Consider the following 20519-nt stretch of genomic DNA (forward strand, 5'->3'; position numbering starts at 1 on the left):
ACTCGGGCTGTAGATAGCAGCTTTTTCCCCTCTTTTTTTAAGAACACATTATGTATTGATTGCCATCGGGACATAAAGATCATTTTAACCAGTATAACAAAAAGTGTATCTAAATCTGATTACCAACCCCAGCTTTAATACTTCAGAGAATATACGTCTAAGACTTCACATTGAAAGGCGGGTCAATAAAGTCAGCTTCAAGCGACATAGGAGCTTTCCTCGAGCACCAACACAAACTTGGTGATTTCATCAATTAGTTAAAAACATGAGCTAACAGCAATGACTGAATGACTGAATTAGTTAATGCCTCTACTACCTGAGAGGACTGAAGAGACCACAGAAGAATCAATCAATCAATCAATCAATCAATCAATCAATCAATCAATCAATCAATCAATCAATCAATCAATCAATCAATCAATCAATCAACCTTTATTTATATAGCACCAAATCCCAACAAACGTTATCTCAAGATGCTTTTACAAACAGAGCAGGTCTAGACCATATTCTATGTTCTTTATTAAGACTCAAAATCAAGAACGGATTAGATCCAGTCCCATTTTACAGACAGGACTCAGTCTGATCCACCATGAGCAGAGCACTTTGCAGTATTTAGCAAGTTATTTTATTGCGTGGCAGTGTGGTTTTCCAACTGCACAAAGACAACCAGAGAGCTCTCCAGGGAGTAATAAAAAACTCCTGGATAAATTGATGGGACTAAGCTATAATCCATCACCATCATCTACACTTCAAGCTGCCTTCATCAGTCACAGAGTATCCTCAGTGACCACTCACATCCAGCTCATCACCTGTTTGACCTTCCGCCATTTGCCACAGACAATACAGGTCCATCACAGCAAAGTGCTCCAGAGCGATTAATGTTTCCCCTCGAGCGGTGAGACTGCTCAACATCTAACACAGCCCCCACCCTTGCGTCCTCATCTCCCACCCACCCAATGCACCAGGCATTCACTGACAAACTGAACTTATTCATACCAATAAAGACTTGAATCTTGATTCTGTAGCTGACTCTAAATCTTCCAGGATTCAAAAGTTTAACAGCATACAATTCATTTTCTGTTTGGCTCAATGGGACAGATTGAATAAATCTTGTGTTTATAAAAAAAAAAGAGGCAAATCTGCAAAGCTGGACAGCTTGCTCATTGTGAAGTTGGAATTAATAAAGAGGCCATTTGTTCAAGTCAGACGACACGTCCACAGTGTCTTGTGGTTTGATAAACAGTGGGGTTTCAGCTGCTGTCTGACCAATCTGTCCGAGTGTTTTTTTTTTTTATGTGGTTTACAAAAATGTAGAAGTAAAGGCCACAGACATCACTTAGTGGACTAACAAGCCTGTGAAAAACAATGGTGACGAACTCCACTCAGGTTTGACCCTGAGAGCAATGATTCATATAAAGCACAACAGATATGAGATCAGGTGGAGCTGAAGGGGACAATGTTAATTAGGCAGCAACATGTTTCTCTTTACTACCAAACATATACAAAACCTCAAATTTAACATTTATGTTAAAGCCTCTGGTCATACAAATCCACACAAACTTCTTACTGAGACACTTGTGGTCATATGTGTGTATATATCTAAAAATATTAGAACTAAACTTTAATTCATTGTTTAATTATTATCAGTGAAGTTCTTAAAAATGTTAAGGTTATTTCCAATATTTATTAAGAAATAAAATAAGTCTTGCCCAAAGATACACAACAAAATAACTCAGCTCCTGTTCAATCCTTCTAACGCCTGAGCTAACTCCTCTTTTCGTTGCCTTTGCATGCAATCTGTCTGTGAAGCTATCCTTGCTCCACTGCGCTTGTGTGCGCTGTCCCTGGCTGCACAAACACTAGTGTCGGCTTGTCATCTTCTATTTCCCAACTGCAGTGGATTTAAAGAAACATTGGTTTGAGCTTTTGGTGAGCCGTGGTCGAGACGTATTAATCAGTACCACCGATCGCCATCCTGTTCCCCTTGGACCAATAAATCAAGGCCAGAGCCATGGGAAGTGGCTTTAAGGTGGGGGTGCTGTAGTAAGAGGTGCAATTTTTTTTTCTTTTTGCATTTAGGTTATTTATGCAACTGATAGGCTACAGCGCACATACATTTCATTTTTATTTATCTGGTTTGAACACAAGCTTTAAAGAGAACTTTTCGTTATAAATTCACAAATTGCAACTTCCATATCCTGTTGTACAGCAAAGAGCATACAAGCCAAACCTGGTAAAACAGGCCCAAAAGGCAGTAAAGCGCGCTGAACAGAACTTATCCAAATACGTTTAGTTTTTAAGCAGGCACACACACAGGGCCCATGCATCGGGTTATTTTAAAATTAATAATTATTTAAAATTGCTGTAATTATTTCTCAAATCTTCCTTGGGCATTAGATTTTTAGAAAATAATACAATGAAAAAAACCCTGATTTATTGTGTTAATGAATGCATTTGTTTCAACTTATTTATGCATCCAGAAAAGATTGTGTGATGCCTTTTCCAACAGTCAGCACCCATACTTCCCACGGCCATGACCAAGGCTGATTTCAAAACCGCCTACTGTGCTATTGATACGAACTGATTTGGCCTAAATTCAGTATGCAGTATGTGAACAAGAGCAAAATCTGTGATACGCCAAAACTACCCAGATGTCGTACTTATTCAGGAACAATTGTCAGTATGCAGCGGACCAGTCTCCCCCAGTACTGTTTCCCACAATGCACAGCGCTAATATAACGCTTCTTCTTTTTTCCATATATGACGGGGGCACTCAGTTTTTAGGTGCTGTGCCATATAAACCACTTCTTAACTTTTTAAATTATAAGTAGATGCTAAAGAAGCAGTTTTGCGAACAGCTTGGCCGTCGTTTACTTCTGCTTTCTGAAATCCAGCGACACCTGACCCAGCATCCTGCAGACCAGCTCCAACAGAACAGTCCTTCTACATACTACCTTCAGACGACCTCCACCTCTGAAGGCATCACCCGTCCACACGTGGGGACTAAAGGCTGATTTATACTTCTGCGTCGAATCGACGGCGTAACCTACGCCGTAGGTCCGCGTAGCCCCCGTACCTACGCAGAGGCCTACGCACGTAGCTGACGTGCACCTCCTCCAAAATGTAACTACGCGTAGAGCCGACGCGGACCGCAAGCTCTGTGATTGGTCTGCTCGACGGCTTTGTCTTTCCCGCATTCACAGCACTTCCGGGGTCCCGGACATCGGCCACACATCGGCCGTGTATTTCATCTCCTCCTCTCTATTCTTCATGTAATCATGTCTGTATGATAAACAGCAACATGTATCAGCTGTAGATTGACATAACACGCTCTGAATCGATGTGGAAAAGTAAACAGAGATCGTAGCGGGACCGGAAGCAGGCGACCGGCTATCAGAGAGACCGCACTGCCCTCAGGCGTTTCGGCGGAGAATTGCTGCGCGACACAGACACACCGACGCAGAAGTATGAGGGGCTCATGTCCGCGTCAGCCCCTGCTGCGTAGGGCGACGCAGAAGTATAAATCAGCCTTAAGTAGGGATAAAAGTAACAATTTATATAGCTTTTTTGTAGCAGCACTTAGATATCAGCCTTTTTGTCCTCTGAGTTGAAATCAGACGTAATAAACATGTATACGCTTGGAAGAAACTGTCTCTTGCACTCCGTGTTCTGTAATGATTGTTGCTATGGTTTGGATTTTGACTGATGTGTCAATCAAAGTGTTACCTACCACACACACACAACTCTGAGAAATGGTCTTAACTGGAAAATAAGCTGTTGTGAACAAGGTTTAGTTATTGATGTTCATTTTGACTCAGATTTTAGTCGGTGGTTCATGACACATTTTTAATACTGTAAGTCATATTTGAGGACGCTTTGAAAAAGTAAGGAATTCATATGAAAATAAATAACTTGTAATGAATTCTTTCTTCATTTTCATTCTTTCAAATTGCTTTTCAAATCAAGTACATCCAATTTTACACTTCCTTTTTTTGCATAGTTTTTTCTTTCATTTTTTTCATTTGCTGTTTTTCTGTTTTTTGAAACTTACTGAGATAGCTGAAATGTAATTACAGATTAAGCGTGACTGTTGGAGTAAGCCTTCAATCTCATTTATTTTTCTCTCTCCAACTCGATTTGTCTGCCTTTCAGTAGTGAAAGAACACACATCCCCGATGTTGTACTTTTAATTTATCCAGTTGGCAGCAGAAAGCTTCCGTGCTTTCCCGCAGCTCTCTCTGAATTACACTCAATACAAACCACAGCTTCACACATTTGCTGTCAATTCAAATGTAATTAACATCACTTGTTGACTACTGAAGTGCAGGCTCATCAGAGGAACTCACATATTTTTGAAGTCACACACGGTGAATTCAGGCCAGTTGATGTAGCACACCACGCGGTCAGGATGCTGTTCTGTGGTGGAGTAGTAGTACTGAGGAAAGGCCAGGAGCAAGGCCAGCACCCAGATGACCCCCACCACCACCTTGGTCTCTGTGGACGACATGCGCTGCTGCAGAGGGTGAATGATGGCCACGTACCTTTCAGGGTAAAGAAGAGAAGATACTGTAAAGTGATAAGCATTGACCCAAGACCATTGACAATATAATAAATAAACGTAGTATCCGTGACGTCACCCATGTGTGTCTGAAGCCCTGTTTTGAAGCCAATCATTGGCAGGAGCCATATTGGAAATGCTGAACTCAACCTAACTTCTGTCTAGCTAGTGTGAGGTAAACAGGCAGGCTTTGGGCCTTTTCGCTAACAGCTACATGGTGGCCACTTGTCAAAGAATTCAGCCATGCCCATATATGGTCATATATGGCTGTAAACATGTTTATTTCTGCTGTAAAGAATATTTTTGAATGGGTGTGTATATGGTTTCTGGTGTTTCTGCAGCCAGCCTCTAGTGGACACTCGATGAACTGCAGTTTTCAGCACTTCTGCATTTTAAGAGGGAAGTTGCTGCTTGCCCAAGACCCAAGTTAAAGACCTATACAAGTCACATCATGGTGCTAGCTAGCTAGCAGATAGATAGATAGACAGACAGACATACAGACAGACAGACAGACCTTTTTTCCACAGTCTGTCAGAGCACACATACATAGAATACGAATACGTAACATCCACACTGCATGACGTACATACAGTACACGTCTATCCGCACATCCCACATTACCCCACATAAATACCCACACAACAGCCACCAGGGTGTTTTGTTAAGGAGTGCAATGACAGAGGGGACAAGGCTCCTGCCAAACCCAGCTCATTTCAAGGCTGGGGATCTATATCCAGATGTCCAGATGGGAGCAGTGTGAAAAATGAGTGGAGGGGGGTGCCTGGGGTCAGACGTTGTGGTGCATGCTCTGCGTGTGGTGGCTCTGCTGTTAAGGTCAGACAGATTGGGTGTGGGGAGGCCAAATCTTTTGGTGGCACTGGTTGTCATTGTTTGTTTGTATTGGAGGCAGTTAGCATGTTAGCAGTAACCCAGGTTATAGTTGGTGTTATAGTAAACGAACCATGCAGAGAATGTGAAGAAGGTGGGGGGTCACAGAAACTGCTCTGAGTTTGTGTATAGTGGCGGCATTCTTGGATGTCATTGGTGTTCAAAATTTAGAGTCCAAGGTGAGTCCAAGATATTTGAAGCACTCCACCATCTCAACAGCTTCATTGTTGATGTGGACGGGGTTCAGGGTGGGGTTGTGAGTGCTGGAGGAGCTAATGACCAGTTCTTTTTTTTCATCTCATGTGTGTAGTTTGTAAATGTGGATATTATCAACAGCTGCTTTGTGGAGACACTGCTGGGCGCAGTCTCTCTATTTTTCTGAGCCATTTCTGTAATACAATTGTGCTCCAAGCATTAAAATAGATTGGTGGTATTACTGCTGAGTGCTTAAATTTGATTTCGTCTTCACATGAAAACTTAATATTTCCCAACAACTGACACAGCTCTTTTCTTTGGAACAAGCAGCTTACGTTGCTCAGTTGGCTCTGTGTTTGAGTTCTCCTCCATGTTGCTTCCATGACGCAGACACAAAGTGGAATATTAATTTAGGATGAGATTGAACATTGGGTTTACTCACTTGCAAACTGTGTTGAGGCTTTTAAGAAACACCTTTAGACCTACTTTGATTCCATTGCTTTTAGTTGTGTTTAACCTGTTTCAATGTGTTTCTATTTTAATCTTGTATTATAATTTTCCATCTGGTTTACTCCGAACTGTTTTTATGCTGGCTGTGTACAGTCTATGACTGTTCTTGTGAAGCACCTTGGTGCAGAACTTGTTTTACTTTTAAGGTATATAAAGTTAAATCAAATATAATGATGAGATATGAAATATAAATGAAATCAAATTTAACTTAAACTTCAAATCAATCAATCAATCTTTATTCTTATAGCGCCAAATCACAACAAATGTTATCTCAAGGTGCTTTTACAAACATAGGAATTCCAGACCACTCTATGTAAAATTATGAACAGAGACCCAACACCAAGACAGGGTAAGATTCAGTCTTAACCCACCTTAATCCATCATGAGCATTGCACCTCTTCCCAATATTTAGCTAGTTAAAGTGGCGAGGAAAAACTTCCCTTTAACAGGCAGAAACCTCAGGAAGAACCAGACTTAATTCTTTACAAACCCTGTCCTTCAAAACAGGGCGATGAGTGTGCAGAAAAGTTTGCAATTTGTATAAACTCATGACCCGATTAGACTGGGAAAACACATTTACATTCCAAAAACGATTGTGAGGAAAAACCCATTAACTTTGTTAGGGTGATATTTAAGGGGGGAGGGGGCATTAAACATTTATTTTGGGGCAGCTGAGGTGGACGTAAAATGACATCTGTGGGACTTCAATGGCGGCACAGAGTTATCATATCACAGTTTTATGCAAAGTCCTAAAGGCTTAACTTTTCAAATGATTAAATTATTCTGCTAAATTGACTTTCTCCCTGTAGTCACATCAGAGGAAAGAGAAGGCCTTAGAAAGCAAACGCCTCGGACAGTCTGCGAGAAATGTGAGATCACAGCCTTTGCTCTACTTTGACTCGGCCTCAAACAGGACCAGAAGCCGTGTGTCTTTTCTTTGTGAAGGTGAGTCACGGTCAGGTTCTTGATGTCAGAATCAAACAGACACCTGCAGATGACAGCAGCACTCACCGGCCCAAATCATCATCTCCCCTGTTGACATAAAAGCACTCAGATCTCATGCTGCCTGGACACCAGAGAACAGTCGAAGCTCAGAAATGTGCTCTTCATCTGTTTAGACTGAAGTTGAGTTTTTTTTATACATTTTAAAAATCTGGATAAAATCTAAATCAAATGAAGCAATGAATTCTTACATTTAAGGACAAATATAGTAAAATTAGAGAGCTGTGCTGCTGGACCAGCCCATAGGAAAAGAAATTTAGAGAGGAGATCTCAAAAGTGTTTCATTTATGTCTCCCAGACAACAATGAGATATGTTTGAAAGCAAAATGAGGCTATAGCTTATGTCTCCTGTTTCTCATTCTTGCCTTCAGAAAAAAAGTTGCAAAAAGTCTCGGCTTAGTCTCCCTTTCAGTTCCAAAGGAGATCTCCTCAAAATCTGAAATGATTCTCAGGTATTTCTCAAGTTTTGTGACTTCTTTTGAGCTCAGGTGGAGGAATCAGGGAGCTCTCTCAACTGTCTGGTGGCCTAGCGGACTAAGCGCCCCACATACAGAGGCTACAGTCCTCGTCGTAGGGGTCGCCGGTTTGATTCCCGGACGGTCGACCATTTCCTGCATGTCTTCTCCCGCTCACTACTCCCCACATTTCCTGTCTCTCTTCAGCTGTCCTGTCAAATAAAGGCAAAAAGGCCAAAAATATATTCAAAAAAAGAGAAGAAAATTAGCCATTAATGAGATCTCTCATTCAAGTTTCAAATAAGACTCATGTTATGGTCTCAACTATTTCTCCTAGTGAGTTTTAGGAGAAACAAATGAGAACAATTTGAAACTTGAATGAGGCTAAAGTGAGAATCTCAATTTTGTCTCCAGATACTTAGAAGAGAAAGCTTTGAGCAGTACAATTTTCCTCTGGGAGATACACTCACACCTACAGGTAATAGAGTTCATAATAACTCAAGATAAAATATTTGATCAACAGTTAACATTGTCTGATGTGTCCTTTTTCATCAGCAGGTAAATACGAAGGTGCGGCGTCTCTGGGGAAGATCTATATTGTATTTGTCTTTGGAGAGCTTCATGAGACCACTTTCTCCTTTTCATTTCATCATGGTAAGCACACCTTTGAGACCGGGCACTCCAAACATCTGTCAGTATGAGATTTCTTATTTCTTGCAATAAAATAGCTTTTCATAAGTCAGCGGACAATATCGACATCCAGCACTTGATTCTGTGTGTTACTCACAAGTCCAATTCCCGCAACAGATCAATAAACACCATGAGGCTGTTTCTCTGAAAAGATACTGCCATAGAGAAGCAAACAGCTAAAGGGACAGATACAAGTGCCTGCATTGTTTTTTAATCCCTCTTTTCTGATGATTGTATTTGTAAGAAGGCTGTAGTAAGTAGATAATGAATGTGCTTGTGTTGTGTATGTGTGTGTTAGAAGATTGGCCATTTATAGGAATGCCATTATTATCTCAAGCATTGTCTACATGTGTGTTTAAAGCCTGGTTTAGACTTCTGCGTTGACTCTTAAATTGGAGCTGATAAATGTAGCTGTAATACAACAGACATTACAAAGTGGAGAGGAGTAGTTGGAGGAGATAGAATATGTGGTTGATGTACGACGATTACAATGTTGACAAGTGGACCAATCACAGGGCTTTCGGTCCACTCTGTTTCAACGCACAGTAACATTTTGGAGGAGGTGCATGTCAGGCTATGTGTGTCGGCTCCTGCATTGAAACAGGGCTACGCAGACCTATGGCATAAACTATGGAGTTGATTCAATGCAGACTTACGGCCAAATTCAACCAGATCTGATAGGTTTCTATTCTAGTCAATGTGTTAACTTCCACTGGGTCTGCTCTGTTGCGTTCCGGATGCGTCTCTGATCCAGCATGTCAGTACGCAACAGATGAGATACGCAAGACTTCTTTTTTTGCCGCATCAGTCTCAACAGACGTAGATGGAGCAGGACAGGAAGTCAGGCTTCAAAACAAAATGAAAACATCTGGTTAATTTTCAAGGTAAACACTCCATGTTATTATTAGATTGTTTTTAATTTAACTATGACAACAAAATGTCATGATGAGCAGAACAGGCCTGGACAAGGACGGTTCAGAGGTTTTCAGAGGACCATAAAGACAACATGGATGAGGAGAGGAGGATTAGAATCCTTGATCCAGTAATTACGGCGGGAAAACCTCGCTCACATGACTCAAGCTGTCCAGTGGTCCTGCTCCATGCAGCATTCTGAAAACAGAGCCGGTGGGTGTTGACGGACGAGAGAACACGCAGCAGGGCCGCAGCGGATCAGAGATGGACCGGACACAGATCTGGTGGAAGTCCTGTGTTTTTAAACCAGGCTTCAGTATTTTGTGTGGGGCTTGATGCAGCTTATCTGTGATATAGAACCAGCAAAATACCCCTCATAGTAGGATTACTGTAGCTTGACTCGCTTATTAGAACATAACAACACCCAATAAGAGTAAAGCAGGAAAGATAACATCAGATCAAAAACAGCATCCACCAGTCAACCAAGAGCCAGAAGCAGTACCAGTTACAGCTCTTAAGTGGGTTTTTCTTTAGGGACAGGAAGTGATAAGTGTTGATTAGAGGAGTGTTCTTTTTTTCAGAGGTGACATGACTCAAAAGAGTGAAATCACCAGGGGGGGTTCCTGCTCACTGAAGCAAAATGTATTCTGACATGAAAGATTCAGAAACAACCACACGACTGACACTTGAGATCAAGCGAAATGGGAAAATTGTTGCCACATTTATTTATTTATTTTCTTGTGTGTGCTGTATTTTGAAAAAAGAGTCCTTATCAAAGACCAAAAATAAAACATCCTTTCCTCAATTTGGAAGAAAAAAACTGTTGTTTTAGTTCATTCACACCAGTTCAACCCAAATCAGACAGATGGTGCAACGTTGTGTAAAATATTCCTAGGGACAGATTTTGAGGGTTTGCTAATCATTTAAACCTCTTATTTGATTAAAAGTAGTCCAAAGACAACATATCATATCTTGAAACTGAAAAGTTTGATTGTTTAAGGAAAATCATAAATTGTCATTTAAATATGGTGCCAGCAACATGTTTTTAAAAAAGTAGGGACAGGGACATGTTTACCAAAGTGCTGCATTACTACTTTTAACAACACTCAGAAAAGTTTTTTCTGCTATAGGATTTCAATGTTTTCAAAAGGAGATGAGTCAGGACTGCAGGCAGGCCAGTTCAGCACCTGGACTCTTCTACTACAGAGCCATGCTGTTGTAATACGTGCAGAATGTGGTTTGGCGTTGTCTTGCTGAAATATGTAAGGTCTTCCTGAAGAAGTCATTGACTGGATGGCAGCATATGTTGCTCCTAAACATGTACAGTATATTGCTCAGCATTAATGGAGCCTTCACAGATGTGTAGCCCAGGTCAAACGTGTATACAGTTTTATTCAAAATGTACTTAAAATGCATTAAGTATCTTTTTAATATATTGGTGCTTCCAATATTCTTAAAGTGATTTAAAGATACAAATCTCTATATTTCAACATACTCGTCAACAATTTTTACAAGTGCAAAAACATATTTATATCATTTCACATCACATCATCTACTTTAAGTGCTCTAGAAAAATGGGGACAATTTTGTGACAAAAACATACTTCATATTATTACGTAGTTGAAATATATGTGACCTTTATATAACATATTTTTTGTACATTTTATCAAATGTTATTCCTTTAATGTTAATTCATTTCAAACAAACAAAAGTACTTTTCAAAAAACACATTTTATTCTGTTTCAAAACAATATCATGAGACTTAATTAGCATTCAAAAAGAATAATAATAAACATATTAGTTTGATAAGTTAAAAAAAATAAAGCAAAAACATCACACAAATCACAATCCCTATTCAATAAAAGTCACATTTTCTGTTATGCACATTGGCATCAATAAATAGAATATTAAGATAAATAGCTATCGTCATTGTATCTACTTTGAATAGATGCCACATGTTTTACTTCGACAACAACTTTATGATCTGTTCACCTTCTCACGAGCTCTAAAGAGCACAGAATTCAATCTGACCAATGAAGGTCCATGTTTTCTATTCAGAATTGTATCTCATGGGCCTTCTGCAATCACACGTGACTTAACTGCTTCAAAGAGAGATGAAGTTTGAAGAGATATCTCTCCCTCCTGGTCTTACTTTGTTTTATCGCTCTGCTACTTTGGTGAAGATGGCTTCTCAGCATGACTTCAGAACACTGAGGAGTAAAAATATCTGATCACCTGCAGTGAAGATCCGATCACTGAGGAGGTGCATACTGATATGGAACCATAGAACCAAAATTACTCCTTCCTGGTGGTAAGTTAGTTATTGCCATAGAGAACATTTGGTTTGCTAATGAGGGGCAATATGTCTTCAATATTTTTCATAAATAAATTGCACAGAATCTTGATGTTTTGATGCTAGCTACACTGTAAGCTTATAGCACATTGTGTACTAGCTTTCTTTTCTAAGGGAGGGAGGAGCTTTTTCAGATTTTCAAATAAGCCATTTAAGAATAGTTACATGTATGTATTGATGTAAGAATAGTTTCAGTTCATATCAGATCAATAACATTACAGTCAAATGAGTCATGATAAAGTATCTCACATTGAAAGAGAATCTTACAGGTTACATTTTGTACATTAGCACATAACTTTGTCTGAAGTTACAGTGTATAGTTTCTAGATGTTTCATAAGACACACGGATGCAGATTTAGAGGAAAAAAGGGTTTTTTTTCAGTTTTCTCCTCAAAAAGCATGTTTTCAACATTACATCATATTGCATCATATCAGAGACTCAGGCACTCGGCTGACTTTTCTGACACAGACACCAATAAAAAAAGTATAGGGACACTGTCATTACTCTCTCCCTCTTTGTATCCCCCTCCTCTGCCTCTCTCTATTACTTCATGACACACAGGGAGAGCTGCATGAGGTGCAGTGTAGAGGATAATTATGGACTGAAGTGACAAAGTCAAATAAAACTTAGTCTAATTTTGGTAACAGACATGACTTCCAAAAAGAAGAAACAATTTTGATTCTGGGACCACAGTTTTCCATTTCACCTAAATCAATCTTAAATGTGCTTTAGTCCAAAGTCTCCAGAGAAGTCTCCAGCACTTCTGGATCATGTTTATATTGTGTTTCCTCTTTGCATGGTACTGTTTTGACCTGTATTTGTGGACGCAGTGACAAACTGTGTTCATAGACAATGGGTTTTGGATTTTTTTTTAGCCTATGCAGTGACTTCCACTACAGAGTCATGTCTGTTTTTAATGCAGTGGCAACTGATGGCCCGAATATCGCAATCATCCAGTTTTGGTTATGGTCATTGTCCTTTTTGTAAAGAGATGTCTCTGGAATCTTTTAATGATATTATGTACTGTAGACAATGAAATCCACTAACTCTTTCTCATTTCCTCAACATTACTCTGGAAACCTTGAACTATGTCCTCACCCAGTCTCTCAGAGTCTTTTCTCATCTTTACCTCTGAGAGACTCAGCCTCCCTGGAAAGCCTTTTTTAGACTCAGTCATGCCACTGACCTGTTGATAATTCATCTAATTAGTTTAGAGACGTTTCTCCTGGTGTTTGTTTTTTAGCAATACAAAATGTTTTCAGTATTTTGTCGTCTCTGTCCCAACTGCTTTAAAAGGTGTTGCTGGCATCTAATGTAGAGCATATATTTGTCATAAAACAATCACATTTTTCAGATTTAATATTTGATTTGTTGTCTTTACACAATATTCAATTGAATTTAGGCTAAATTATTTGCAAACATCAAATTCAGTTTTCATCAACATTTCAAACAGCATCCCAAATCTTATGGAATTTGAATTTTTAAAAGTAAACCTAAGACTTACCTTTTTAATCTAGCTTTAATTTGGAGTCATTTATTTTTAGTCCTGGACTGCATTATTATTTTAATTATTTTAATTATTATTTTAATCATTGTTATTTTAATCCTTGTTATTTTAATCATCGCTTGAACATATATTTATCTTATTTAATTATTTATTTATCTAGTTATTTCTTGTATTCATCTGATCTTGGTAACGCTACCTTAATTTTAATTAACTTTTCTTTCCGCTTTTACTTATTTTATTAGTTTGACTGTATTGAATTTATTTTATTTTTAAGTATTTTATTTACAATCATTACTTTTATAAATTTACCATTGCTGCTGTTTTCTGTCTCTGTTATTCTGTGAAGCACTTTGGACTGCATGGTTTTATGTATGAAAGGTGCTATATAAATTAAGTTGAGTTGAGTTGAGTTATTTTCTTGTCATATTTGTAACATGTTGGCCCATATTACTGTACTATGAAAACTCATTTTACTGTGCAGGCCTCGAAAAGCAGACAGAACATGTTGAAGAATGGCAGAAGCCAGAGTATCATCTTATCTGGAGGAGAGAGGAAAGTTGAAATTGGAAGAAGGAGTTGAGAGAGCACGAAGGATGGCGAGTAGAAGCTGCCATTGAGCTGTGCAGTAAGTCCTCCTCTTCTGCCACAGCCTGGTTTGGCTTGTACGAGCCGGCTGTGTGCTGCAGCCACGATTATAAACGGTCCAGCACTGCAAAAGTTCAGCTAGCCTGCTCCACTATCAACAAATCACTCTTTATTACTCACTCATTATCTCAGGCAGGCATGAGCCAGAGGAGGAGAAACCAGTTTGTTTGTGTGTGTGTGTGTGTGTGTGTGTGTGTGTGTGTGTGTGTGTGTGTGTGTGTGTGTGTGTGTGTGTGTGTGTGTCTTTGCATATGTATGTGGCTGTCTTGCTGCAGCTCATCTGTGATTCAACTGGACCCATCAGCCTAATATTGGTGTGTACATTAAGAACATATTTACCTCTCACTGTCAGGCTTAACTCATTGTTTGCTCTCATCTATCCCATCATGTCAAATAATAAATGAAGTCTTCTCTCAGCAATACAGATGATGTTGGTACAGATCACCTCTAGGTCTCAGCCCAACTTATAACAGCATGAAAAGTTGCTGGTGCATTCACAGGTTAGGTAGAAATGAGGAGGGGGCTTCTAGTTGTACTGAGCAGCAGCATGCTCACCTCTGCTTCAACAGCCAACTCAAAGTTGATGGTTCAAACGCAGCTGATAACACTTTGCTTATTTGTATTCACTGCATATTTACGACTTATGCTAATTTGAACTTTTCCTGTTTACTCAGTACAATCAAGGGTTGCTTTATTCAAATGAGCATTTCAAAATACACACTTACTCCTCCTGGCTGTATGGAATGATCAGTGTGTGCTGTTTTCTGCTTCCTGTTCGCTCAATCATCAAACATTATGTATATTACTGCACTGTGTCTGTAGTTTGCCACCTTCTGTCAATTTCTTATAAATGGGCCACACCAACCCAATAGATGAAACGCTGAAGAAAGCCAAGGCTGAAACACGTTCGTTTCTAAAAGCTGCTGACTTTAAAAGTTTTTCACTTTATTGCAAGTGCTGATATTTTACACTTACCTCTTGTACCGTCGCAGTCATCACACTTTGACTCATACTGGCCCTCAATTATCAAACCAGTTTCCATGCAAAGTGGGCAGAGAGTATGCTGAAATCCCACACCAGGTCTGAGCTCGTTAATGCCAAGCAGCAACCTCCAAACGCGAGAAATGAAGCCCATGTGGAAGTGCTAAAAACTGCAGTTCCTCGAGTGTCCACTTGAGGCTGGCTCCGGAGGTACCAGAAACCACATACACACCCATTTAAAAAAGCAGGTTCTTTACAGCTGAAATGTAGCTCTAGCGAAAGTTCAGACAGGAACACTATAAAAGCAATCACAGCAGTTGCTTAACTCTCCTCTCCCTCGTTCAATAGCTCACCTGCTTCCAGCTGCATGTCATTGGTTAATCAGCGGCGGCTGTCATCCAATAGCTCAGTGGCACACCGTTATCGTCAGCCTATCAACTTTCTGCTGTCTTTTTAAATGTGTCTCTCTCTCCTGCTAGTTCCTTCTTGCATTGATGGTGCCCCTCCACCTCCCCATCTCCACCTGGTCTCCACAAGACTTCAATTCCTGGAATTCATCAACCACCACCACCAGTGTCTGGACTCTAGGGGCATTTCTTCTGCTGCCAAATTCACACATCCTACACTCACAAAAAAATATACCAATAGAGGACTTACGCCAAAGATTTCTGTCAAGTTCTATTATTCATTAAGTTGTGATCAATAACATTTAATCTTCAAACTGTGTCTCCCCTGATTGAAATAAACATGTTTACAGCCTGGTTTAAAAAAACGAGTTTAGTCATAATAGTCTATTTCTGTATCAGCACACACTGTGCAGGGGGTGGATTTTTTTATACTTATTTATTTAATTTATTTAACCAGGAAAACCTCATTGAGATTAAGAATCTCTTTTACAAGAGTGTCCTGGTGAAGATCAACAGCAGCATGTTCCAACAAAGTTACAGACAAACAACACAAAATTCTAAAACATGACAACATATCATGGATCAAATAACAGAATTCATCAGTCAAAGCGTCTACTATGTCTACAAGCTGACGCATCTTCCTCCAATGCTTTCAGACAGCTTTTAAAAGCATTTAAAGAGACAAGCTCACTCAAACCCAGGCTCTCATTTCAAGTCACACTCTGGGGACCGAAAGCAAAAACAAGTCTTGTGACTGGGTCACAGAGCAGAGACTGTAGCTTCCAGTATTTTTTAAATCAATAAAATCACATAAATATGAGGGAAGCAAGTTAAGAATTGGCTTATAAACAAGGACATGCCAGTGATAGCCTACGGTCAGACGATGCAGATTATTCATAACCCAGCAGTTTAGGAGATATTAAGACTACAGGTTTTCCATTATGAGAGGCACAGCTGACTTGATTGACAGGCGGGGAACCATAGACTGTATAAAATATGACGAAGTATCCATGACGTCACCAGTCGGTTTCTGAAGAGCTGTTTTGAGACCAATTGTCGGTGGTAGCCATATTGCTTCTGTCGAACCAGTGTGACGCAAAGAGGCGGAGTTTGAGCCTCCTAGCCAACAGCTGCAGCGTTCCCGCAGGCAGCTGTGTCTCTCATTGGAAGACTCGTAATCTCAATATCTTTGAAATTGCCCCTTTAGAAAAAAATTCACCCCCCTCACAGTGAGAGGGCATCAATAAATGAGCTATCCAGACTACACTCGTCTTTTGTACCAGACTGTAAACATGTTTATTTCTGCTGTAAAGATCGTCTTTTTCCCATTCATGTGTAGAATCCGGAGCCAGCCTCAAGCGGATCCTCGATGAACTGCAGTTTTTAGCACTTCTGCATTGGACTCATATTTTTAGACCGGAGGTTGCCGCTTGGCGGGAACTGTAGCTGTTGGCTAGGAGGCTCAAAGCCCGCCTCTTTACCTCACACTCACTCGACAGCAGTTTGGTTGAGTTCAGAATTTCCAATATTGCAACCGCCATATGCTTCAAAACAGCGCTTCAGAAACAGATGGGTGACATTGCGGATACAACGTCCATTTATTATACAGTTTATTGGTTAATGGAAGTTTTTATGTCAGAGTGTAGGGTGGTGCAGGAAAGTAAATCTGTCTGCAGTGGATAAAAGTTAGCATTTTCAGACAAACAAACAGAGGTTCAAGAATCAACATTTCGATAGTTGAGTTAGATGTGACGCCTAAAATGTATTTTACATTTCACTCTACTTCTACCAATCCCTGCTAAACACATTGCTTTAAAATGATTCTGACTAGTGCAAGCTTTCGGCTGGTTTCTTTAACAAATGAGACGCTGCTTTCAGTAATTATAAATGTTCCCATGTACACAGTCTCTGCAGAAAACATTGTGGGTGGTTTCAATCTACCAAACAACACAATCTTATTTCCCTCTACCTCTGCTGCTGTGGTGCTGATCTCCAGCTCAGGGAAGTTTCTCTTTTTTGCCATAAAGCGACCCTCCATGTCGTACATTCTGTGGGTGATGCCAGCTGCACCCTGAATATTTAGGGCCGTGATATTTGAGGATTGTTTTCAGCCACCACATTTTTCAACACCTGTTCATGCATACATCGCACGTTTCATGGATCACACTTGAATCCTGTCAGACGCAGATTTCTGCACCCAAATCTGTGCTAGTTTCTACACCCGATTGAAAAATGAGGGCCCCTGTGAGCTCTGTTACTCTGCATGCTCTCCTGCCTGGTATTATTTTTGTTTGCAATTTTGACCCATTCATCTCACGTGGGCAGGTTCTTACTGAGGAGCAGGTTTTTGACTGACAGCTTGATGTGAGTGTGTTGCAAGTGAGGGTTTCAGTTTTGGCAGACATAATTAACAGCAGTGAGGTGTAAGCGAGCATTCATTGCCCACCAGCTAACTTGACTTGGATTTCTGAGAGACTCAGAGTTTAAGAATGAATCATCTGTGTAGTCTGTTGTTCATTATTAAGATATACACTTCTCTAACTGGTCGTATTATCAGCCAAAACCCTGAAATGTACCTTACTTTATTCAATCTTATTGTATTTTGAATAAGACCCACTATAGGCCATATTACTGGTTGCCTTTTAGATAACCTTTCATTTTAATGGGACTTGCTCCAGGAGCCAATATTACTGACCATGTTGACTGGTGGATTGATCCAGACTCCGAGATAACAATGACACATTGTCAAAACATAAAGAGATCTTCTTGTCAGAACAGGCCTTCACATCACAGTTTAAGTGAATGCTTTTCTGAATACTGATTTCATTTTTCCTAAAGAAATTCCCACAGCATCCAACACCATGGATTTATGCTGTTACACAAAATGTACATGTTGCATAATGACTGTGAAGATTGTTTAATTTAATTCAAATCAAGGTAGTAAAATCTATATGCTGAAAAGACATGCACTTCCATTTGTTGCCATAGTATCATAGGCTAAATTAACATACGTAAATGACATTGATGACACATGCACACAAACATACACTCCGGACACACACTCACACACACACACACACACACACACACACACACACACACACACACACACACACACGCACACACACACGCACACACACACACACACACACACACACACACACACACACACACACACACACACACACACAGGGATGCCTGTTTGGGTTATTTTCTCAGTTATTTGTTTAATGAGTAACAAAGTTTAAAACAAAAGTTCAAATTGTGCTTAGAGTTATTCCAGATGTTCTTTTTTTGGATTAATTATTTTATTGTGGGTGACAGTTTAAATGTCTGTATCTAGAAGCATTTAAGCTTCAAGTTTAAAATGAGCCTTGAAACAAAGAAGTGCTTTCTAAAATACAGATTACATTTTATTTTTCTATTCAAACATTTTCGATCTCAGAAACCAGAGAAGCAAAGTGAGCCTATATCACAGCCTGTACTCTGGCACGTCTCACAAATAAAGGACACACTACAGTCTTTTTTAAATGTGGTCATCATTCTCTGTAATTTTCCAATTTTGAATTTCATGGGTAAAGGGAAAATCACAGTTTTCTATAAACTGATGCCAATTAAAGCCAATTATTGGTTACAGAAGCAATCTTTATCTTCATAATCTTCATGTAAATCATTAAATTCCTTCATATACTTTAACTACATAACCAAGTGTTAATATGGTCCTCTCACAACACATGATGATTTTCCAGCTTCCTTTTGGGCTTTTACAACTGACTCTGGCACGCGCAGCTTACCTGTCCAGGGCGATGGCAGTCATTGAGTAGATGCTGGCAAAGACGGCTGCAATCGGAAAGAAGTTGTGGAAGCGGCAGTAGACCAGTCCGAAGTACCACTCGTTGTGCACGGCGTAGGTGAAGTTGATCACCGTGTTGAAGGCGGACATGGAAGCTTCTGCGAACGCGAGGTTCAGCAGAAAATAGTTGGTTACAGTCCTCATGCGTTTATGCGCCATGATTATCCAAATCACTACAATATTGCCCACCACGGACACGATGACTATACAGCTGTACGCGATGGCCCAGAGGACAATTCTCCAGGCTGGCTGAACAAACTGGTTCCAGTACCCGGTCCCGTTTTTAGTGTCGTTGGAGCCGGTGGCAAAACCTGGCATGCCGGTGGTGTTGAATAAAGGATCCATCCTGATGCAAAAAAAATCAGATGTCACTCCAAGCCACTGAATACATCCAATTATTGCACTGCGCGTTAAAGTCGACGATCCCAGCGCAGGATGCTGAAAGAACACTCAAAAGTATGTAGAGAATTCTCTTTAGTTGGAAATGCACGGTCTGCAGAAAGCCCACTTGATGCCTAGATGACTTAGAAATATGAAATTCCGGAATTCAGTGTTTGACGAGTAAAATTCAGTGACTAAATATTGCTGTTTGAGTCATTTCGACACCTATCAAGGTGCGAAAATACGAAAAAGATTAACTTGGTAAAAGATGAAGTCCGCAATCCTTTCACTTGTCAAAACGTACCTATGCTCTCTGCTCTGTCCTCTCTCCCTCAGCAGCTCTGTGCCCGTCTGCTGCTCCTCTGCTCTGACTGAGAGGAGAGGAGGCACAGCAGCTGTGGAACGTGCAGCCGTGCGTAAATCCACTATACGCAGTGTAGGAATTATGTGGTTTGGTTTGCTTATATTTTGCAGGCTAATAATAAAAAATATAATTGTAGTAATAATAATTATTATGATAATATAACCACTTATAATAAGGATAATAATAATAAGAACATGTGCATACAAATAATATTATTAATCAACTGTTAAATTAAATCATGCCATTTTAGGAGGTTTGGGTGCCTCACTGTTTGAAAACCACTGGCTACCCACTCATTGTCCTCTCATGTAGACTGTGCTCTGGACTGTAATTGGAGATCAGCAGTTAGAAAGTGAACACACTGAGATCTGAAATCCATCATGTACCCTGCTGCTTGTTTGTGAGACTTTCACAGTTTAAATCCTGATCCTGTAGGTGGTACACTGATGTACCGTGGTGTAATAGCTCAGTAACTTTACTTTTCAGAAGAAAAAAACATAAAAATACATTTCACAAAGTGTAAGACAATATTATTGTATCCAGATGGAAAACATTTAATGATGCAGGAGACAGCTGTGTCATATCTGAAGATTAACTTGAACACCACAACAGGGGTTTTTGTTATCACAGTGGGCAGTCCAGCTTAGTCCAGCCTCTTTTTTTTACATACTCCAATACCAGAGCTGATATATTTTGTCATATTTTAGAGGGCGACTGTGGCTCAGTGGTGGAGTTGGTTGTCTTTAAGTCAGAGGGTTGGGGGTTCAATCTAAGCTCTTGCTGTCCACATACTAAGGGGTCCTTGCATGGGCAAGAC

At 40.0% G+C, this 20519-nt stretch overlaps 1 protein-coding gene across 1 annotated transcript in view; it reads right to left on the minus strand.

Moving 5' to 3' along the window:
• The window catches only part of tacr1a (tachykinin receptor 1a), a 41681-nt gene extending 21945 nt beyond the window's left edge, over positions 1 to 19736 (minus strand). The window contains 2 exon segments of the mRNA XM_034691003.1: positions 4347 to 4541; positions 18899 to 19736. Of these exon segments, the coding sequence (XP_034546894.1) occupies positions 4347 to 4541; positions 18899 to 19302 (599 nt within the window). The 5' untranslated portion in view covers positions 19303 to 19736.
• Between the last annotated feature and the right edge of the window lie 783 nt (positions 19737 to 20519).

Source organism: Notolabrus celidotus, chromosome 9 (genome assembly GCF_009762535.1).
Source record: "Notolabrus celidotus isolate fNotCel1 chromosome 9, fNotCel1.pri, whole genome shotgun sequence".
Lineage (NCBI taxonomy): Eukaryota > Metazoa > Chordata > Actinopteri > Labriformes > Labridae > Notolabrus > Notolabrus celidotus.